General features: G+C 38.6%; 2 protein-coding genes across 3 annotated transcripts; both read right to left on the bottom strand.

Moving 5' to 3' along the window:
• Positions 1-1,780: 1,780 nt before the first annotated feature.
• On the bottom strand, positions 1,781-13,913 carry plcd4a (phospholipase C, delta 4a). Of its 2 annotated transcripts, none has more exons than XM_057325989.1 (16): positions 12,009-13,913; positions 10,649-10,702; positions 9,807-9,965; positions 9,102-9,330; positions 8,663-8,792; positions 8,287-8,518; positions 7,979-8,180; positions 7,672-7,816; positions 7,209-7,361; positions 5,723-5,890; positions 3,909-4,065; positions 3,701-3,817; positions 3,387-3,565; positions 3,173-3,305; positions 2,613-2,762; positions 1,781-2,537 (listed from the first exon to the last, which is right to left on the bottom strand). In XM_057325989.1, the coding sequence occupies exons 2-16, from the start codon at positions 10,686-10,688 to the stop codon at positions 2,446-2,448; spliced, it is 2,286 nt and encodes a 761-aa protein (XP_057181972.1). In that variant the 5' UTR covers positions 10,689-10,702; positions 12,009-13,913; the 3' UTR covers positions 1,781-2,445. The 2 variants fall into 2 exon arrangements, with proteins under 2 accessions (XP_057181972.1, XP_057181973.1); XM_057325990.1 differs by having other exon boundaries at positions 10,649-10,699.
• Positions 13,914-14,029: 116 nt separating this feature from the next.
• On the bottom strand, positions 14,030-16,957 carry cnot9 (CCR4-NOT transcription complex subunit 9). The gene is made up of 8 exons (XM_057325991.1): positions 16,787-16,957; positions 15,933-16,115; positions 15,584-15,699; positions 15,369-15,478; positions 15,181-15,290; positions 14,966-15,064; positions 14,768-14,859; positions 14,030-14,583 (listed from the first exon to the last, which is right to left on the bottom strand). Exons 1-8 carry the CDS (start codon positions 16,802-16,804, stop codon positions 14,415-14,417), a joined length of 897 nt encoding a protein of 298 aa, XP_057181974.1. The 5' UTR covers positions 16,805-16,957; the 3' UTR covers positions 14,030-14,414.
• Between the last annotated feature and the right edge of the window lie 6,339 nt (positions 16,958-23,296).

Here is a 23,296-nt window from a genome sequence, read left to right as displayed (position 1 = left end):
GGTCCGAGTCGAAATGTGACAGAAAATCGGTTCCGGCCTAATTATTTTCTTCGACAAAGACAGAACATTTGTGAGTGATCGTTTTTACAGCAAAAATTATTGGAAAAAATGATATAATATTAATATCTGACTTCTAAAAAATCTGCAAAAAACGTACTGCAAGGTAGTCAAAATCTCGTGCACGTTCACGTGCACACCGCTAACCACAAAAACAAACGATAAGCAGACACTAATTTAATAACATAATAGTATAATAAAATATTAACTTACATTATCTCATATATTAACTGTCAATATATGAAATCCTTTCACATAACTTATATTTAAAAATATAACCTATATAATAATGCGTTAAGAATAATATGAATCATTAATATAGCGTTACATAAGTACCGCTGCTCTTCATATATTTAAAAATAAAAGCATTCGATTTTACGTATGTAAATTTATAATAGAATATATTATGTTTTTCAGTTTATTTCCATAAATCTTTGTTTTATAAGATTACACTTTCACTGCAATAAAACCATGCTTAGTTTTTCATTACATGCAATTTCACCCCTTCTGCTCAGTTCTGTTTTACACATTTTAAAACTGGTATAAATTGTAACGTAAAGTAAACATTATTGTCATCAAGTTATCTTAATGTTAACTTTTAACAACAGAAACTGAAATAACTTTCAAAATGATCTTTATTCATTGATGGATATGGCAAGTAAATACATACATATACATACAGTATATAAAGGCAAAGCAAACAAGGGTAGTCATATTACAAAAACAGTGTTTGAATTGGCTCATAAAGAGCATAGAAATATAAAAATATACATAACACTATCATACTAGCAGCATATAAGACAGACAACCCTGCTGTTTGTAAATGGTGATTTTGATGCACTAATTATTTTGTATTTTGTTACACAAACAGTGTTATATGTGTTACAGTAGATAGGGATGTGTTACAGTAGATAGGGGTGGGAACAGACAGGGTACATTTTCACAGCCCTCCTTCAGTATCTCTGTGTAACTGAGTCGGCCCCTAAGGTTCTGCAAGGCCACAGCAAGATTGTAATTGAGCCATTGTGCTGGTGCTCATTATCTCTTTATTCAATTCCAAACATGTATATAGCTTACACACACTGTACTGTAACTAATAAACTACTTTTATTCTTCTTTATTGCACCTTCCTCAACTTGCACCAAAAAGTCTATCTATCGCCGATCTGAAATTGTCAAAGGAGTAAGAAACCAAAATGAAGATAAGCTTTAATCTTATACTAACATGACTAAAAAGTCAAACAGGAATAATCTATTTAATCAAGAATTTATCTATTAAGGCAGAAAGCAATGATAATGTAGGCTATAACTTGTACTTCTGTTTCGCCGTCGGACCTACGCCGTTTATACTTGTGCGTCATTGTCCGCATCGACAGGCAATGGCCACTAGCCCTGATAGCACACATACATCTGGTTTACGTCTATTTGACGTCTGCATTTACATCTGCAAGACATCTACAATACATCGTTTGCTCATCTGCAATACGTCTCGGAGATGTCTGCTGTCAGACATCATATAGACATCTAGAAGATGTCTGTAAGATGTTTATGATTTAGAATGGATGTACAACAGCTCTTTCTAAGATGTTTAGCAGATGTTTTTAAGCAGCAGATCTCCAGATCTTTAGCAGACTTATTACAGACGTTCAGACGTCTCCGAGACGTATTGCAGGTGAGTAAACTATGTATTTAAGATGTCTTGCAGATGTAAATGCAGACGTCAAATAGACTTAAACCAGATGGATTGTGCTATCTGGGAGGCGTCAGTGTCCAAAGGCGTGTTGCTTGTGTAACCAAGACAAGAGCCGAAGTATAAGCGGTTCGTAGTGTACGCTGTCTGAGAAGCATTTAGCAGTGATAGCGGCACGTAAACTGTCACTTTTGCAGCTTGAGTTGTTAAATACAAAAACACGTAATTTATTAAGATAATTAATTCGGAAATGCGTATGAGTAAACCCGACACTATCACAGAGTTTTTTTACCTGAAGGGAGGGGGTTCAAGCAGACCAATCACAGTGCTTGAGGTCTGCGTTGGATCCGCGTTGAGTTGACGCGTTTTTACATTTTTGGAGAGGTGGGCGTCAGGCTACGGCATAGGGTACGCGGCTCTGCGTAGGCTATGGCGTAGGTCTGACGCAGAACCATAAATCGCCCTTTAGATACACTTAAGCTCCTTTAACTACAGTCACACAAATCTTTATAACGAACAATAAAAGTTGTTAAATAACTAAAAAAATATTTGGCTTGGAATTAATTAGTTTAATATGACAAGCGTTCTGAAATAAGTGATTGTGCAACTGGGAAGACTTGATATTGCTCCATTGTTGATTTTTGAACATTTTGTGCGTGTCACTTTAAAATGCTTAACGTAAAATAAGTGACATTCGTTTTACGTCACTTTCGTTATCCGGATGTGAACAAACAGGGATGCGGGAGCGATGCTCGTGCCGTCTTTAGAAAGGAGATGGATGTGACGATATCCTGCAGGGAAACAATTACAGATGCGGGTTCAATGCGGGATCAATTTTTGATTAAAAAATGCTTTCGTTGGCGTACCTGGCTGAATGCAGGTGAAAGGGAGCGTGAACTGGCCCACAAAGTCGTTCTTTGATGTTTTGTCGTAGTCTTCCACGACAAACCTAACCAGAGCAAGCTCAGGCACGTGAATGTTAAACTGAAGGGTGTCATACCATACTGGATTAAAACCTGCAGAAAATCGAAAGTTGACATGAAATTTTAATCAGTGACAATGCATGCTAATCTTTTTTTAAACTATTTTAAACTATGTACAATATTACACATAATTACATGTTTACTGTGGAAATCTTCAAGCTCAGCTATGAGCTAACCTAGCATTTCAATGGATTAGTAAATTCAACTAATTATGTATGAAACATATCTGTTGTGAAATATCTTGCTAAATTAGTTATAAATAGCTAAGATCTACCACCTCACTGCCATTTTTACAAGCTTATACCTACTAAAAACCATTAGCTTCCCAACAACACCGAAGAAATCAAGTTGTTTAGGCTCTTGAATGCAAGTAGATCTCAGTTTTAACTGCGTCTAGACTTTCTCAGTCTAGACTCATATCCAGCCTATACGTTTTGACTGACCGTTGTTGTCAATGTATCTGGTTTCCTGCTTGGCCTGGTCCAGTGACACGCCGTGAATTTCCACCCGAACGAGTGGGTCAACGATCGAGCCCTCCTTGATATTCACTTTGGGCAGTTGCTGGCCGCTGATTACCTGAGATTAAGACGCAAAATGGACCCTTCTAACAAATACCAATGTTATGGAAGCAAAGCTCAGAAATGGAGGTTTTCGTACCTGTATGTACAAACTAAGCGGTTGGTATCCGTCTCGGTTTTGTGGGGTTTCCAGGTCAAACCTCTTTTCGGTGTTGCGCATGAAAGCCGGTTTCAGCACATAGCCGCAGCGCCCGTTCTGACTGAACAAACCGTCGTTTAGATCCATCTCTACCCCTGCAGTCTGAAAGTTCAGAGCAACTGGGAGGAAATTAAACAAGAATGGAACAAAAGAAACAAAATGATGAATAAGAGATGAAATGAGGAAACGCTTTCAGCAAACTAAACCAGAATTTTACGGATTACCAAAACCATTCAAGTCACAGGTAGATTTACCGATTTGGCACCCTACATTCCACATGTCCTGTGGGTTAAAGTTGGACGAGTCAGTCCTCAGGCCGCTGGGGTAAACCCGACTCAACTGACGAGCATTATGAAGAACAAATTCAGCTCCTGTAGTACCATGAAATACACAGTAGCACAATTTAACTCTCAAAAAAAATCGATGAGCTTTCACAAGCTGTCAGAATCAAGATGTCTTTACCTGCCTCCCGCATGTGTTTCCGGGCTTTAGACTCTGTGAAGGAGGAGATCTCGTAAAACTTGGAGTGGATTCGTGAATGTTTAAAGCCGCTGAAGTGGACGCTCTTGCAGTACACCACACAGTCTGAGAGCTCCTTAGACAGACCCTGCTTGGATTTCTACAAAGAATATTTTAAGAAATTTGCTGGTCACGCTGGTTTCCACTGGTATGTTGTGATGGTTCCAAAGGTGTTTTAAGCACTTTATCTTGTCTGTCTTGGAAAGCAGTTGGCCAAACGACTTGGTTTATGATCTTCAACTTGCTTTTGTAATGAAATTAAGTATCGAACCTGCAAGGTTGTGGTGTTTGACCACAGTTTGACTGTGCAATGTGGTTTCACTGCAAACATCTAGTTCAGCTACCCAAACCATTGAACCCAGGGCTACTTAGACTGTGCTGTGACAAGACAACCCTTGGATAATGAGGCCAGGTATCCACCTGGCTTCACCTTACACTCCCATCTGTTAAGTTTTCCCTGGCCAACCTGCTGTGCCACCTAAATATGATATTCAGTTTGTGTAGCGCAGATCTTGGCCGGTAACCAAAAGTTGTAGGTGAGAGGACAACAAGATCTTCTAACTAGCAACTATCATACCCAACTCCCCGGACTATCCTTGTCTTAAGGTTACTGTAATTCGCTCCAGATAAAGGCTAAATGTCTATTTAGTAATTAGCTACGCTAAACATTCCATGCCAAACTTTGCCGGTTGATGAGATGACTGTCTCTTGGAAGCCAAGAGGGGTGATCCCTGACTGCTGCGAATCAAAGTTCAAAGAATCAAGTGTCGCATGGTAACAACAGTGCCAGCTCGTGCACATGGCCGCCTATCGCATGGCAGAAGACAACAGAGGATATGCTGTTTCTTTCTTATCTTGCTCTCTCTTTCTTCCTTGTGTTGTCTTTCTTGCGTTCTTGCTTTCTGAATTAATTATTATGTGGCACATTCCACAAATTTTGTAGATCTTGGTGCTCCATTTAAGCGTTGGAAGCACTATTACTACAAACTATTTACTGGTTATGTTAGGTGATGTATTATCTTATAAACATTTAGCATAGCATAAAAATAATATTGTTCACTTGCCCTAATCTATTTCTGTTTATGTCAAGGCTTTCCTCTTACTAACTAGCGAACTTCCCAACTGTTCATATATTTCGTACACAGTTTCACCCCATCCAACTTTGATAAGTGCTTTGCACATACATTTCCAGTGGCCTCCAACTGCATCTCACCTGCCAGAATTTTTGCTACATTTCACTAGAAAATACATTCCAGCTCTGGTGAACCGTTCAGGACAATTTACATCTTAAGTTGGCGCACCGTAACGCAACTATCTGCGTGTGGAATTTTCCACAGATGATATGCTAGTAGATTGAATCTTGCTGTTAAAGCTGTGGCAGGTAGAGCGAAACTGTTGCTTGAGGGCTGAGCACCTCAGCTCTGATGAAGAACAGATAATCTGTCAGCAAGACAAGACCGCCGTTCAATATTTTACAACCTTTTTGGGGCTTGATCAAATTGTTGGACAGTAGCAAAAGATCTGACTCTATCCTGTAGCTTACTTGGTAAAATGTTGCAGTACGGACATAGGTTTGATTGGACCAGCAACAACTTATCCAACTTTTCCATGTCTTGTTGACCACCCAAAGACCAGCTTAGAACAGTTAAAGACAGATGTACCCCAGCTAGATACCAGATACCATAAAACACAACTGCCATCTTAAATGGATTTTACAGGGCTGAAAATAATAGTGTTAATGAATATTTGGACAGTACCTTGCTTCTGTGTCGTATGCTGTTGTTGCGATGATGCTCGTCATCAATTTCAGCCGCCTCCTCTTCATCGCTCACCTCTCTTGTCAAAGGGTCGTCCACCATCCCATTCATTTTGTCCTCTAATCCTCCTATCTTCTTTCCTTTCAACAAAATCTTCCCTTTCAGATCCTACGCACACACACACACACACACACACACACACACACACACACACGCGCGCGCACACGCGCACACACACACACACACACACACAAACATATTTGGACTCTCCTGTGTGCAACTTCACCGGGTCAGATTTGTTGGCTATGCTGGTCCACTAACTAGACTAGCACTAGTCAACATTAAATCGAGGTAACATGATATTTCATGCTTTCTGACTTCTTAACACTGTTAAACGTGCTGGCTTCTCAAGCTTAACATGGTCAAATTGTCAAAAAACGAGTTGAATATATGATGTAGTAGTTCTGTGCTCGATTCACTCCGCCAGATATCGTACAAGTTTCGTAAAGTTTTTTTCGAACATGGATTCCCGTTTCGTATCAAGGGTTCTTAGTCCCTTATTGGACAATTCTCCCGAAAAAGCACGCCCATGCGTCATCCAGCTAGCGAAAGAGCACGCCCACGCACAAGCGTGAGAGAAAGAGCACGCCCATCAATGCCGCTTCACTCGGCTGATGGAAGTTTAGCTGTGTTTGTTTGCTCACTGCATTTCTGCGATAAATGTTATATAAATAGTGGATATAACGCTGGATTTGAAACTGATAGATGGCGTGGTCCCGGCCAGCACTGAAAGATGCCGGACATGAACCACACACGGTAAGTCAAACTTAGTCTTATGTTTGTGTTTAGTTGGCAATCGGCGGTTACGTGCATAATGTAAACAACACAAACTTATAGTAAATCAACAGTTATGCAGGGATAATGCAATGATGTATTGTGTGCTCGTGCTGTAGTTCCGCCCCCTTTGCATGCTCCAGGAAGTCGACTTTTTCCGTAAATAATCATACAGCTGTATCTGTCTTTTATAAATTTGATCAAACTAAATATTCTTTGAAGATACGAAGTATGCAATACTACTGTATAGGTACTCAATATTAATATGAGATTGGCAGAAACTGTGTGTGTTACCTCTTCTTTAACCAGTAAGGGCCACCTTTGAAATTTACACAGGATTAAGCTGGTCTTTTCAGTAGGGTTGAGCATGTGTGGTGGGGGGGATATTATTGTTTGTTTTAATAATTCAACATGGCTAGATTGCATGGACATAGATCATATTGCTAACGCCCATATGAACTGCAGAAAGTGAGCTTATCCTAGAGAGGTCATCATACTCTAAACTGATGCCCCTCTAGTCACGGGGTGGAAACTTTAAGATCTTTGGCGTGAAAAAGATTAATTACTTGAGACGACCATTTACTGCTCATTAAGACCTTCAAGTCGACTTGTTAAGTGGAATCATTAAGTACTTGTTCAACCGCATGCTTACCACAGGGGACGGGAGGCTGATGGGAGTCATTCCATCTAAGGTGCTTGTGAGCAGCTGGTCTCCCAGGATCTGAGTGAGGTGTTGGGCCATGACTTTCTGCTGCTCTACACTGCAGTGGTTCTCAATGGACAGGATGACGGGGTACTGTGATGTCTGCGGAGGGGAGAGTGAGTGTGTGTGAATAAGTGATGGGGTGAAATGGAACACTCGACACAAAACAGCAGCCAACACGCTGCCAGGCAGGGGTCGACTGCCCCATATCACTTTACGCACATACTCAAAAGGCCTAATGCCCTGCTTAGGCTGAACCAGGCCCTAGTCTGTGACACACACACACAGATGTAACCTTACACAGTACTCTAACCCAGTTTTAAAGAAAGACACATGGACAGTAAAAGTATGTTCTTGTAAAGGAAAAGGAAAGAAAGAGTTCAGTCAACAAAGTCTCTAGCTCATGATGTACTTTAAACGCATAGTTGCTCAGCACGGAGACCACATCCTTGAAGAAGATCTTCGAAGTGAACGTGTGCCCGTGGTAGACAATTGGCTCTCCGTTTGGGCCGTCCCAGCAGTCCACTTCCACACATCGACAGCCACGTTTTAGTGCTCTGTAACACAAACACAGTTCAAATCCGCTATATTTAGCTTTTCATACCGTGTAACTACTGAAACAACTAAGGACATGCATGATAAGGACATGCACACACCATTGTTGTTTTATAGGTTTGGAAATGATGTGTCTGCAGAACTGGGCTGTAAAAAACATGTACCGTATATAGCCTTCCACGCTGCTTTGTCCTCTGATTTGGTCTTCCAGGAGGTACGTGTTATGAGAAGAAGATATGAAGTAATGGGAGAGAGGTTGGGTCATGTCCTGATAGAGTTCCAACATAGCAGGGTTGAAGATGGAGCCTTCCGTTGAGCTCAAGTACATCAGGAAACCATCGATTGTCATTACGTGCAACATTTTAGCTATGGGAAGGGAGTTCAATAGGTCAAGAAATAGAACCTAAACCTAAAAGGTCAATGGCATTGTTGACAGTGACACAAAGTTAAAAGTTTAGCAAAACTTAGTTACCCGTGTCCGATGGTTCATAGCGTTTGATGAGTTCAAGGGCGTACTGTTGAACACCATCCTCGTGTAGCTGTTCCTCCCGTTGGAAGTCTACCAGATCTTGGAGCGTGAGTTTTTGCCTGTCACCTGAATATTCCTGAAACACTCGCAGGACGTCTTCTCGCTGAGTTAACATCTTATAGAACAGCACAAACTCATCGTCTTCGAGCGTACCTGACTGAGACTTGTCGGCCATCTGCAGACCACAAAAACATTGTTACAAGATGAGCTTAAAACATTAAAACAAACCAACTAGAGTAAAAACAGACAATCAAGTAACCTAAGAAAAAACATCTTTGAACTGAAGCTACATCCTGGTTATGGGATGTTGTGCGGTTACCGTAAAGAGGCGCAAGGTGTGATGCTCGTTCATGTCAACGTTCATCATCTTCAACAGATCTCGGACCTCCTTAAAGTTCATTTGCCCGTCTCTGTTTTTGTCTGCTTTTTTAAACCAATCGCAGATCCATCTGGAGGCAGCACTTAAGTGAAAACCATATATCAAGATGGACAAATGTTGACTTAAATCACATGATTTATCCAAGTAGGACAAGCAAGTGATCCCCTCCAATTTTCCAGGTTCAAGTTTTATTTCATTTGTTAACTACATTTACAAGCAGATAAATGGGGGACATTGGTCATAAGTACTGCTGTTCTGGTATATTGTGGTTATCCTGAAATGCCTTTTACACTTTGTGAACCCTTGTGTGCTTAAGAAAGACAGAGAAGGGAACTATAGACCGGTAGATAAAGAAAGAGAGAGAGAGAGTAAAGGATACTGGTCTAGTTTCTCTCTCTGCCCCATGTTCTCTAGGTTATCGATGAGTTTGCGTATCCCTTTAATCCAAGATTGCGCCTCTTCGGCTGATTCGGCCACAAGGTCTAAGTTGCCACGACGACCACGAAAAACCAGGGTGAAGCAGCGGTCTGGTGGGAACTCATCGGCGATGCTGAGAAGAACTTCTGATTGGTGCCCTTCTCGTACGGCCTCCACATCACTTACAGAAACTAAAAACAAAAAATTGATATTTAAATTGGGATGTCCTGTTGGGATTGTTATTTAATAAACCTCAGTATAATGGCTTTAAACTAAAGACCAAGACTAGATCTACTTAAGACCAATTCCCTACCATGACATAACTCAAAGATACAGAGTAAAAAAGGTATCAAGACAGGAAGATTAGAACACCAACGGTAATACACTTTTAACATTTTAGACGAGTATTTTAAGACGTCAAGAAGACATTTTTTGACTTTTTCCAAAAGCAATTATGGCATTTTTAAAGGTTCTAATTGTTCACTTATGCTATCAGCATGTCGTTATCTTAAAACTCTTCCAGTCTATATTTATCAACAGAGTTATTAAAAAAAACTAGATGCTTTACACTGAATGATGTCTTCCGTATATTACTGTTCTGAATGCTGATTACAAGATTTTCAGTTTCCCTGTCTGTCTGAGTGATTGATGATTTCTGGCTACTTACAGGTGGAGTGAGCATTCCCTGCCTTCTTGCTCTTGTACCAGATAGTCATGCAGTCGTCTTGTAGTCTGAAGTAACGTTGCTTCTTCCACGTGCGAGACTTGATTTTTCTCATCACCGTACCCACGATCATAGACTTCAGGTTGTCATCAGCTTGGATACCTGATCGGCAAGACAGTACGGGAGAGGAAGAGGTCAGGATGGGGTCAGACGACAGGTAACGTACCTGACCCAGATACTCAACACATCAAGTCAACATAAAAAACATGGCAAAGAGCATCTTTCTCCCTAATGCCCGATAATGAGCACTTCTGTATATTATATTGATCCTTTACTTACAAACTGTACACTGTACACATAGGGAGATACCTAGGCTTACCATAAAGAGTATAATATTCAATTCAGTTTTATTTCTATAGCACTTTTCAAATTTTGCATTGCTGCAAACCAGCTTTACGTGCATATACTGTAAATGATGCAGATTTGAAAAGAAAATATACATAGACAATATAGAATCCCAGGTGAAAAAGTGCACTACACTTAAAGTGCTCTATTTTTGTACTTAATGTATAAAAATAATTCTTAAGATAACCTTAAGATTTTAGTGTATACTTTGATAAAACTAAAATTTTAACAAAAAAAACAGCATTTGTAATTGGAATTTTCTATTTGTATTGCAAAAAAGCACTGTGTATATAAAAAAAAATTCAGGGATGTAATACTGTAAATTAATTGTCTATATGAAAGTAATCAGTTTCTATGTAGAAAGATGACTGAAAGATGGCTATATTGTTAACCAATCAAAAACAGATTAAATATAAAATAATACCAAATATGTAACTTACGTAGGCTCCTTTCAGTAGAAGCCATCTGCCGTTCTGTCATTCTATACGCATCTGCTAGTTTAAAAAAAAAAGATAAAAGAAAATAAAAGTCGCATGGCTGAAGATGGAATTCAAAGACATTTTTCATTTCATCAGCAGCAAAATCATTTTTACCGCAAACTGATCCTTGGACACAGAGCAATGTCTTTTTTCCTATAATGTAACCTCAGTTATAACGTTACAATAGTAATATATTGTGTGTGATTGTGTATTACACCCGTGTTTACAGTTATTTAAGAAAAAATATATTAACATATAAAAATGTGTATTAGGAGGCATTACAGAAAGTGTCTGAAAATACAAATTCGTCTCAGTTTAGATTTAATGTCAATAAATGCACAGAAATATTCAGATTGATCTCCCACCTTTCACCCATTTTTAAACCTTATTTCAGCTGTTGGCATTCATTCGATTCACAATACTGTACATGCACACACTTTTTAGAGGGCAAACACACCGGTTACTGCAAAACCCTGAATAGAGGGCATTAATAGAGGATTCAACACTAGAGCTGGACCCTTAAGCCATTGGGTATTTGTACTGATCCGTTCTTTGTTAAAGCAAACTCTAGACCTAACCTAGATACTGCAGAGTCATGCAAAGTCAAATAATTATCTCACACACAAAAAAAAATGTGTGGGAAAAATAGCTGTTAGCTAGCTAGGAATTTTATTAAAGCACAACTTTGCTTGAAGAACCTATATTAGTAAAAAAAAGCTTTGAGAACATTTAAAGCGTGGCAGCATCTCCACGTGAGCGCGTTAAGACGTGTTGTAACTCCTGGCCATGGTTGCCATAGTAATGGAGGTTACACATGAGGAAACAGCCAGTCGGCTCCAACATGGTGGTCAAAATGACCAACAATCCTGACAAGTTATTGATAAAATACAACACAGACTAGCATATTGCCAGAATCCCCAGATAAAGAAAAACCTTTCAGGTTATGTGTTGATATTTATAAATAATAAGTTAATAATAATAAATAATTACTATAAAGTTTAAAGCAATGGCAACATCATCAACAACAACAACAACAACAACAACAGTACACTAATATTGTATTAAATAAAAACAAGACAAACTCAGACTATGACGTTCTAAACCAACAGTATACAAAACAAAGTAGTTTATTCAAACTATTGAAAAGAATCCTATTTGAAAAAAGTTTACTTTTCATATTCCTTTACATGTTTAAAAGTGTTAAAAGAAAAAAACTGGCACATCATATAACCTAACTAGCAAACTATCCAAAAACAAGCCACAAACACATCTCTAAATTTGAAAATAAAATATCTTCGAATTACACTTCACGTGCTCTTACCAGGTGCAGGTTCATAGTCGCTCTGCTCGAGTTTTTAAGAAAAGCACAATTCAAGAAAAGCCAGAGTCATGTGGCCCTTTACTCTGCAGAGCCGAACTGACTAGTCTCCACATCTCGCCACAGCACACCTCCCCTATGACGCACAACACACACACACCCACAGATCTGCACACTCAAAACACACTCTGGTGCTCTCGGCCTTTGTTCTCTTCAAAATGCACTTTCTAGTTTTTAAAGTTAAAGTTTTGTCTCTCCTCCCCGTCGCCTTGTGTCAGGTCTCTCGAGCCCTCTGCGCAAATAAAACCAGGGTTTGACAGTTTTAAATCGGAAACCCAATCCTGTGGATTACGTAACGTTTCGAGTCTTCAGTGTCACATTCCTGCGGTGTGACGGCTATGGTTTTATCAGCAGTGAATAAATGAATTGAGATGCGAAGTTGAACACATTTTTGCCAATTGTTGTTAAGTAGTTATATCGGAATGGAAAAAGAGTAATCCCCAAGGTGTATTCGGCCATGATGTCATAACTATTTGCATATTTTACCGTACAGAACAGTTATGATTAGATTTGTGAGTATTGTTGTCAAAACGTTTTGCAAGGTGATATTAAAGGGATAGATCACCCAAAGCATTTTTCATAATTTATTCACCCTAATGTCATTACAAACCTGTGCTTCATTTAGCATAACACAAAAAATATTTTGAAGAATGTTGGTAACCAAACAACATGGGCCTCAATTGACTTCCATTGTAAACACTGAAAAAATATTTTCTTTCAAAGTTGATTTTAAACCAGAAAGGTATTACATCCCTATGCACACAAATGATCAAATAAGTGACCATTAGAATGACGAAATATTAAACCATCTTCATGGCATGTTGAAAGCCGTACATCAGGCAGCGCCGCTGTCCTTCAGCCCGGCTTTGAAAACACATGTGAGGAGTTTAATGTGCATTTGTGGAGCACATCTCAAGAGCCTATTGTCTACGCTTGGCCTCTATTATTGGGGCCCTTCACCGCCGAGCAGAGATACTTAGATCAAGTTACTACAAGGCATTTAGAAAGGGTAAGAGAGACGAGTGAGAATACAAAAATATGAACACTGAGAACGATTTAAAGTTCATTCAACTGTTTGCAAACACCTTCGGACTGTTACTGTGTTGGGAGTAACGTTATCTTTGTACATAAAAACTATAGTAAAGATGCAGAATATCATATTTCCGTTAACAAAAAACAGGGAGCAGAAAAACTAAACATGAACCTACAAAGTAAAGACATAATTTTACATTTCATATTTTCAAACAATGCTGTATGATCTGATTGATTCTTTTTTTAACGTCAACTTCTATTTTGTATTCTCTAAAATGCATTATACTATAACCGTTTGGGGGGGGGGGGTCGCGCTGGTTGATTTGGGTTGTCTTTGGCCATTAGGAATTCTTCCCCTCTGTTCCTTCCTCGTGTTTCTCTTCATGAATAAAACACGGCAGAGTTCAGTTTCTAGGCTCGGCTTACACGCACGGCTCCGGCCGCTTTTATAAGGGGGTCCCTGCCTGCTTGCTATAGCATCGAGTCAACGCTTGGAGTGTTTCCAGACTCCTATACAAACCCGCACACACGGACAAACACTTTCCATTACAGACATCAGCTCAATGAAACTCTCTCTTCCGGCGTTTTACGACGTATCGGATAAGTTCATTACACAGTGGTGATTAGCGATCAAACTGACCCGGCCATTAAGTTGATGGATTTATGATTGGTTGATACAATTGGGGCTGAAAGACAATATTTGAGGTCTATATTTTTCTGTTTATGAAGAATATGATTGATTTAAGTCATGCATAGATTTGTACATAACAGTTCATTGTTTCAGATTGTCTCTTTATAAGACTAAAATGACTTTTCTGGGATTCAGGGATCAAAATGCATGTCATAGATTGCCTTTCTTGTATAGTTTAAAAATAGTGACAAAACAACACAGTAACAACAGCAAAAAAGCAGCACAGTGATCACGATTTCGCTTGACATTTACGATGACAGTTTATTTTACAGCTTTGAAAATGACATACACGTTTCCTTTTGTGCGAGGAAAACACACGACAGACGAGTCCTTAAACTCCTCTTGGCTTCATCAAAAAAGGTGACGAGGAAAGAAAGTAACGACAAAACAAACTGAATATGCGCGAGGGCGACTCTCCCTCGGTCTCCCAAGTCAATTTCTTTAGCATCTCAGAAAAATGAACCGTGAATGCTGAGCACCGTTTCTGAACTTCTTGGCAAAAAAAATACTTTTTGTAAGTGCCCTTGAATATAAAAACAGCCTGTGTGGTTTACTGGGTGATGGGATGCTGGGTAAGTTTGTATCCTAGTCCTTAGATGAGTGCGAGCGTATAGGCGTGTGTGGGTTTACTGAGGGGGTAACGGGATGCCACGGGGGTCTGTGACTTGCCCCTCCTGCAGGTTCTTCACGAGCTGGGCGAGCCAGCGCTTGGTGGTGGAGTCGTCTTTTAGCACTTGTGCGAAAGTGGTGTCCTTCAGCTGGTCGGGCAGGCACTGACGGAGAGCTTCTCTCGCTCTAAAAGACAGAGAGAGAAAGATTAAACATTATTGTAGAGTGCCGATTGGTCCAAATCATATTTAACAACGCCCCCTACAGGCTAAAAAGGGGCCAGCATCCAAAATAGGAGGGAAATTGTTATAGAGGTGGGTGAGAACTATGAGTAAATATATTACTTATCACACAAGTGTGTTGTAAATACCTGGAGTTGTCAGATAGACGTAAATAACAGCGCACAACGTGCTTCAGCAGACGAGCGGAGGGCTCCTTTGACAACTGAAGGACCATTTTACCCTAAGGGAGCAAAAACACAATTTAAGCCCTAAACGTCCACGATATGTATACAAACATCTTATTGAACATTAATGCTATTTCAGAAGCATAAACAGCTTTTAATCACCAGTATCATGGCGACATGTGAGAAGCGTTCATAGGTCTGGCATATATAAGCCAGGCCCGTGTCATCCAAGAGGATCTTCTGCAGTATAAATGTGGCCACCTGAAAGAGGAACATACATTTAAGCAACAAGAAGCTAAAATAGACAAAACAAACAAATATGGGATTCATGCTGCAAAAAGATCAATATATGTGCAATAGACATTTTAGAGCCGTACCGTCTTTGAGAGCTCGCTGCCCGACTCCATGATGCGCAGGCAGAGCGGTATGATTTCCGTGGTCAACAGAAAGTTGATCACTTCCTGTTCGTCTGTTTTCACCAGCGCTCCTACAAAACCAAAGACTTTCAGTTCGCATTCTTACAAAATTGTCAGATTTCTTTTTCTGCTCGGATCAGTCTCCTTACCAATAACGCCGAGACTTGTGAGCCGCAGGTATTCGAAGGGTCGGGTTTTACTGACCGTGTGCAGGAAAGGATATAGAAATAGAGGGATATGAGCTGCCAGGAAAGCAGAGCTGGAGGAAAAGGAAAACGTTAGGAGAAAGTGTGGGATTTGTGTGACAAAAAGTAGGATTTGTGTGACTGTTAAGACATTTACAGTGTGTAGGGAAGTGAGTTACCGGGTCTCTACATGGGAGGCGACACATTGCAGCAGTGCTAAAGCATTACACACTCGATTAGACTGGTGGGCTGTAAGTGTCGGGGGGTTTATAGATGGGTAGATGTTCACGATTTCCTGTAAAACAAAGACAAATTATTAAAAAGTTATTATACAAAATATGATCAAAATAAATACTAACTCTGTTAGTATACTACAAACACACTTTTGAAATATGATTTATCTTGAAAAATAATTTCAAAATATTATAATGAGACAAGATAGACAATATAAACACCGTACCAAAGCAAATGACATTGATTGCATTATAATTTGTTCTATTTTTCTTGTCTGTTATCATTGATACGCACCTGCAGGAGAGCCGCTATAGTACCGCACGAGTGCCAAAGCATCGGTGCCAGGTCAGTCACAGATTCTCGCTTCTTGCTGAGCTCCAACAGGGCATTCTCTCGCGTTTCTGGACTGGAGAGCTCATTGATCCACTGATAGATCTTCTCACGGTCCACCTGCGCCAGACCCGCTGTGGTTACAGCCTAGAGAGAGAGAGAGAGAGAGAGTTTCTGATATTAAGTTCTATGCAGGAGGCAGAACCTTTTTGCTATTATTATATGCTTTTGTATATTAGAGTAAAACAATATAATTAATACAATATTTAATAGAATAACCTATTATTTAATTATTATTAGTAAGACAAAGATTAATAAGATTTTTGGTCAACTTTAACCTATTCATAAATCACTTTTTGTTACAGTTTATACTACAATTACAAATGTTAATTTGACCAGTTATATTAGAATTACGTGAAGACAGAATTATTATTACATGTTATTTAAATTCACAATTCGGTTTACAACTAATTACTTATTTTAAACAAGGTGTCAACACAAGGCAAGTTTTAAACCATATGTTATGTAAGCACATTTATAACCATGTCACTAATGCTGTGTTTACAAACAGCACATGCGTGAAAGTCTCAACAAGACCTGTTAACACCTAACAAGACTTCTTATTTCATAAATCAACGACACCATTACCTGCCTACACACAAATAAAGCAAATTCAATAAATAAAACTAAAAACAAACCAGTTCATACGTTTAAATACATCACCATAGTAACACACTGCATTAGCTTTAGCCGTTAGCTCTAGCAGGCCTCAGCGCAAACAAGCAAGCGTAAAAAAACAAAAACTCTATCAAACTCACCGCTCCTGTAGCCAACATCCTCCCTATCACTTTACTATGGTATCCAGAGTAAATGTGATCAGCAGTATTAAAAAATAAGAATCAATAAATCCCGTTTACATGAGCGGAGAAAACGAGCGCCTTCCGCTCCTGCGTCGTCGTCTGCGATTCGCGTCCGTTAATCCATCACTTCCGGTTTGCTTTGCAGGTCTAGTGCTCATCACATGAGTCGGAAATTAACTTTAAAATTATAAATGAGATTTATCCCACAAATTAGTTTTTAAGAAAGAACTTAAATTTTGAGGTAAATAATTGTGTATTTTGTGAAACAAATATTGAAACTTTAGACCATGTTTTCTTTCTGTGTGAATTTGTACAGCTTTTTTGGAGAGATGTTCAAGAATGGTTGCAATCCAGGGAGATTTTGGTCCCACCCATTGATGTGATGATGGTAAAATTTGGGTTTTACGCTGAGAACAAACATTTGGTTTTGATTACTCATTTTTTAATTTGTCTGGCAAAATATTTTATTCATAAATGTAGGTATTATAAATCAAAACCCAACTTTAGGCAATGGTTAATTGAAGTCAAACAGATATATAAAACATTAAAATGGATTACAAATACGAAAGCCCTTTCTGTGATTTCACTGTTAGAAGAATTTAAGTTAATTTGAGAGAGCCTCCGTTAAGATTTTTTATTTTCTTTATTATATTATTTTTATTATTTCTGTATGTTTATTTTATTTTTTTGCGTGTATAAGCTGTTCTTGTTTAATAAGTATGATGTAAGATCAACCTGAAGATAGATATATGTATACGTAAAATTGTTACGTATGCCTTTTTGTTTGTAATTGTTAATAAATAAATAAAAACATGACGTCACCGCAGGGTAAAGCAACTTCCCCTACAGGTTAAATCCCATTGTAAAATAATGCGCTTGTGTCTTTTAAAGCTACTTACGTGTATCTGTACTGTCTTTTTTGCGACTTTAATCTATATTAAACATGGAAATTAATATCTGTGCGTTTATCTGTTTTGTGCACTCAGACTGCTAATATTAATTTAAGTGTTTTGAGTTTATACACCCTAGCTCGCGTGTTATTTAAACGTGATGTCGTCACTGTATTATAAGAAATTACTTTAAAATGCTGGTACACTAACATGTAACTCGTTAATATTTGTTAGTAAATAAGATATCATAAACTGCTAAGGTAAGATTTTTTTGTTGTAATGAAAATACGATTCTTGTTCATTCATAATACCAAATGTAAAATGTTAAAACTTAAATTGTGAAAACGTAATAAATGTAGAGCTTTAAAATTGACCCAGGTTAAGAAATACAAAGTGTTACATTGTACTGTAACCAATATTAATAAATTAGACCTTATTATAAAATACTTACAATAAACAGTTGTATTGACACACTCTGTCAGTTTAAATCTAGACTAAAGACGCATCTTTTTAATCTTGCATACACTACTCTTTCATAATATAAATCTTTAGAGGGTTTAGGCTGCATTAGTTAGATCAACCGGAACCAAAAACACAACTGATGTACTTGTTGCATCAAAGAGTACAGAACAGTACTCTACTCTCAGCCAGTCTTGTCTCATTGTTCCAAGGTTACCACAGCGAGCAGGATGCAGTTCATGGCCTGACCTGATGGTAGAGCGGAGAATGGGAAGTGGGGACCTGACAAGAGCTGAGATGATAGAGCTGGATAAAGAAGGACGCGGTCTCTTGACATGTCTTCACCACAAAATTTCAAATGCTATTAGATTATTAATGATAATCTTAAACTATAATTTATTTTATTATTTAGTTTTTTTATTTTATTTAGCCTTGTTGTGCAAGCTCTCTGGAGCTTGTGCAGAGGCAGCAGCTTTTGCCAGAGGGGAACTGGAATCCCCTGGTTGGGCCTGGGTTCTCCTGAGGGTTTTTTTCTCGATTAGAGTTTTGGGTTCCTCGCCACCGTTTGCATACTGTTTTTGCACTATCTGCCTGACCGGGGGGGCTGCTTTAGAATTTTAAAGTTTTACTTAATTAATATTGCATATAGGAATTTATTATCTGTTATATTTGACCTGTGCTTCTCTCTCCTTTATCCTAAATGTGTGCTCTCACGGAGCGTGTGTGTGTGTGCGTACTTGTCTGTGTACGTACGTGTGTGTGTGTGTGTGTGTGTGTGTGTGTGTGTTGTGTGTGTGTGTGTGTGTGTGTGTGTGTGTGTGTGTGTGTGTGTGTGTGTGTGTGCGTGCGTGCGCATCCGTGTGTGTGTGTGTCTCTGTGTCTGTGTGTGTTGGTGCGTGTGCGTGTTGTGTGTGTGGAGTGTTTTGTGTGTGGGTGTGTCTGTCTTCTGTTGTTTTCAACCTTTTCTTGTTTTTGCAGGTACAACTTTGATTGTTTTGCTTGTAGTCAATGTGTCTCATGTACAGCTGCTTTGTAACAATGAAAATTGTAAAAGCGCTATATAAATAAAGTTGAGTTGAGAGTTGAGTATTGTCCTTTTCCAATGTTTTAATGGGTCGCTTTCAATACTGCACATAAGATTCGAATGTTCCTGAATAATCATGGTCTTCCGTTTATTTTAATGTACTATATACATAAACAATTACTCACTACCCTATCACAGTAACACAGAGCAGACATAATAAAACATGCATACATAATGCGTGGCAATGATCCAATGCACCCGCGAGTAAAACGTCTAATTATTATACATTTTACATTATTAAAATAATTTTGATAATGTCAGAAGAGAACAGACAACAGAAGACATTTTTTGAAATTTTCTGAAACAGAAAGTGTGACGCGAGTCTGACGGGAAGGATTGGTTGACGTCTTTCCAGCACAATTCATTTTCATTTTTTTGTGGTTGATATTATGTGTTGTAAGCTTATTCTTATGTATGTTTCTGTTCACTGCAATTAAAAAAAAGTCTTTCCAGCACAACCCGCTGCCTTTACTGTAACGTTTATTTTATCTATATAATGCAGGACCAAACCAGACTGACATAAAGAATAAAATGAGACAGAAAACATCAACACTGGATTTATTATATGCAGTTCAGTAGTTAAAATCAGCAAGTACCATCAGGTTGCTGTCCCGTAGTACAGACCTTAAGATTACCAAAACGTCAGTACTAGAGCCCCCTCTTAGCTGCGAGGTGTTTTTAAATTAAGATCTTAACTTTAAACAGGCGGTAATAAGGTATTATACTCGTTTACATTATTTATACGAAGACATTTAATCCAGACACTCTTGTTAGACTTGGATACTGCTGTAACCGGAACATCGTTTACCCTGCGTCGAACGATGCGGAAGTCAAAAACCCAGAAGCGTTTCAGAAGCCGTTTCACTCGGATAAACTCGGATGTGGAAAAGAAATCAATCGCAACTTCCGTTTCATTGTCACTTTAATAGTTTCTATCCACTAGGGATGCACGATATTATCGGCACGCCGATATTATCGGCAGATAATGGCTTATAAATTCATTATCGGCATCGGCCCGATAAAGAAAATAACGCCGATGTGCCTCGCCGATAGGAAGCTGTAATTAAATCATGCTTGTAAAAGCAGCACATTCTTACATTAACTGGGTGCGCAAAGAAATCCATCTCTGCGCCCGTCAGCCGCGCACTGCCTATTTATTGATTAACGTTTTTAACTAAAACACAAGAGTAAAAATAAAGTTGAATCGTGCCCATCGTCCATCGGGAGTAGACTTTGAACTTGAGCTCAAGGCTTCATATGCAACGCGCGGCCCTGTGAATTTCGTCTCTGCACAGTGCCGTTTTGTAGTCTCCATTTCAAAGACACCTATGCTCTTGTTGCTTTTTAATTAATATTCACCAAATTCATTTTCCAAATGTTTTACAATTATTTCGTTTATCATAATTTTAAAATGTGGGAAAAGGCCGGGCTATGCCCCCTTGTTTTTTTCCACGCTCAGTGCTGGCGCTTATTTTTTTCCCATGCAGCTTATAATTGCGACCAAAGCACCTTGGTTGAAAAAACGCTGTCCAGCTGTTAGCTGCGTAAAAACGCCCGGTGGATAGACAGCAAATATCGGTATCGGCAATTATCGGCATATCGGATATCGCCAAAAATCCAATATCGTGCATCACTACTATCCACCAGGTAAGAATCTCAATAATAAAACCCAAGAAGTTACCCACAGATACCATTATAGTTTCCAATTAAACAATACAATTCATAAACATTAGAATTTACAGAAATGGAAATAAAGCATTTAAAATGTTCCTTACTGAGAAATTCATCAACTTTGTTATAAAAACGAAATGCTTTAGTGAACAGCCCCATTATTCTGTGTTTTCTGAGATGGTCTCAGTGTTGCATAATGCCAGAGTTAAAAAGCCTTTGTGTCAAATCCAGGGGTTGGGGGGTGGGGTAAAGTTCGCCCCTGGCTGGATCATTTATTAACTGGACTCATCTTTGAGTTCTGTTTTTGAGCGTGATGCAATTGGGAAGTTTTCAAGAGTTCTTATCGAGCGATGTTTGCTGGATGTTGCTACATGCTGGTCCGTGTACCTTCGGATAATTCATTTATTCGTTTTTGTTTTCAAAACAGAAAACGAATAAACCGTTCATTTTTTACACATTCCACCGTATGAGACACATTTTTGGTTTGTTTTCCTCAATATTTCTTTAAGTGCATCAAATTAATATACAACAAAACCAAAACATCAAGTATTTTTCTTAACATAGCGCATTTTAGTCCACCGGAAGTTCAGCTGCACTGCAGCCTCTGGCGACGAGTGGTGGTAGCACAAGACCACTCTCGTTACCATAGCCGCCGTTAAAATGGATAGTGAGAGAGGCGCGTTTAGCACTTTAATGTGTTAAAAAATTGCACTTTGTTTGCACTGTTCGTAAAAATGTTAACATAAAAGACAAAACAAAATGTAATGGTTTCCTTGAAAATACCATCATGAACCTTTGGGTTTTTATGCATTAAAACCAAAACTAAATTCCTATTATAACTAATAAATCCATTGCATTTTCTATTGTGTTTTGGGTAGGGTTCTATTGTTTTTTTATTCTTAATAAAATGTAGCGAGTGGTGTGTAGACATTACATGTTGATCAAGCAGACTGTCTTTTATCATGGGTCACTATGACCGGTTAACCTTGACATTCGCATACCTGAATGTGAATGAATGAATAGCTTTTATTCTCATTGCAGGCAAAGCAAACAATGAAATTCTTAGAGCACCTCTAACACAAAACACAAGACATAAATAAATATTTGTAATAATAATACAACAAAAATGCCCATGGCCGGCGCTTCAGAGCACCAAACACCAGGACTTCCAGACACAGAAGCAGCTTCTTCCCCCATGCAGGCAATCTCCCTCCTAAACAGATAACTGCTCCTTAAGAGCAATATTCCAATGTCTCTTATATGTTATTATCCCCCATTTTCTGTACAATAGTCTTTTATTTTATATATGCATATTTTAGAATATTTTAGATTGTAAATCTTATTATATTTGTATTGTCATTGTGTTGAATGTCTGTACTAGAAGCTTCCAACACCAAAGAAAATTCCTTATGTGTGCAAGCACACTTGGCAATAAAGCTCTTCTGATTCTGATTCTGAAAAAAGGGCAAAAAATTGGCAAATCAGCATTTTGACTAATCACTGTAAAATGACCAACAAGGTAATAGACCAGATAAGGGAGATCTTAAAGTGCAGAGAGATAGCAGAGTCACATTTGAACATTTACTGTAGATAATTGTTTAGGATATTTATTGTCCTGGGATAGAAATCTAAATCGGCTAGTGTGTGTTTTGGCTGATCTGTAACGCCTGCCAGATGGCAACAGTTCAAACAGACCGTGACCAGAGAGCAGTCTCTGGTGATTCTTGAGATTTTCATACCTAACAATAAACCTTTATTTTAGACACTCACTTTGCTTATTTGTACAATCTTGTTTGAACTTTTTATCAAACTCAGCTAGCCTATAATGTAATATGCAATGATAAGTACAGGTTTTGATTAACTCAGCTTATTTTTGTAACCAGCTATCATGCATGTAGAGTTGTATAGAAATGTCTTTTATGTTTAACATTTTCATGAACTTAACATTTAACAACTTTCACATTTTTAGTGCAAACAAAGGTGAAAATTGTATCAGAAGTGCAAAACGAGCTGCTCTCACTGTGAATTTAAATGGGGGGCTATGGTTAAACCTCCCTTGCTGTCAGCTTTGCACGCACGCACGCACGCACACACACACACACACACACACATTCTTTTTTCATTAACTGCGTGTATACTTCTACATTGCACCGAAATGTCTAACTACAGTATGTGTCTGTATGGTTGTTTACGGTTTTAGTGGAACACACCACTGAAAACATATGTATAATTACAGAGAGTGGTCTTGTGCTACCACCACTCGTCGCCAGAGGCTGCTGTGCAGCTGAACTTCCGGTGGACTAAAATGTGCTTTGAATACTTGATGTTACGTTTTGTTGTATATTAATTTGATGCATTTAAAGA

This window comes from Triplophysa rosa, linkage group LG25 (assembly GCF_024868665.1).
Source record: "Triplophysa rosa linkage group LG25, Trosa_1v2, whole genome shotgun sequence".
In the NCBI taxonomy this organism is placed as follows: domain Eukaryota; kingdom Metazoa; phylum Chordata; class Actinopteri; order Cypriniformes; family Nemacheilidae; genus Triplophysa; species Triplophysa rosa.
The sequence above is the reverse complement of the archived record's forward strand: the minus strand, read 5'-3'. Positions and strand labels throughout refer to the sequence as shown.

Excerpts from the sequence above, each read along its gene's own strand:
- plcd4a (XM_057325989.1), bottom strand. The coding sequence starts at position 10,688 with ATGACAGAACGGCAGATGGCTTCTACTGAAAGGAGCCTAC. Across the intron at positions 8,181-8,286 it reads CTATGAACCATCGGACACGG|CTAAAATGTTGCACGTAATG; the intron begins GTAACTAAGTTT and ends CCCTTCCCATAG. Across the intron at positions 2,538-2,612 it reads TTTCACCTGCATTCAGCCAG|GATATCGTCACATCCATCTC; the intron begins GTACGCCAACGA and ends GTTTCCCTGCAG.
- cnot9 (XM_057325991.1), bottom strand. Across the intron at positions 15,479-15,583 it reads GCCTCCCATGTAGAGACCCG|CTCTGCTTTCCTGGCAGCTC; the intron begins GTAACTCACTTC and ends CTTTTCCTCCAG. Across the intron at positions 15,065-15,180 it reads GCAGCGAGCTCTCAAAGACG|GTGGCCACATTTATACTGCA; the intron begins GTACGGCTCTAA and ends TTCCTCTTTCAG.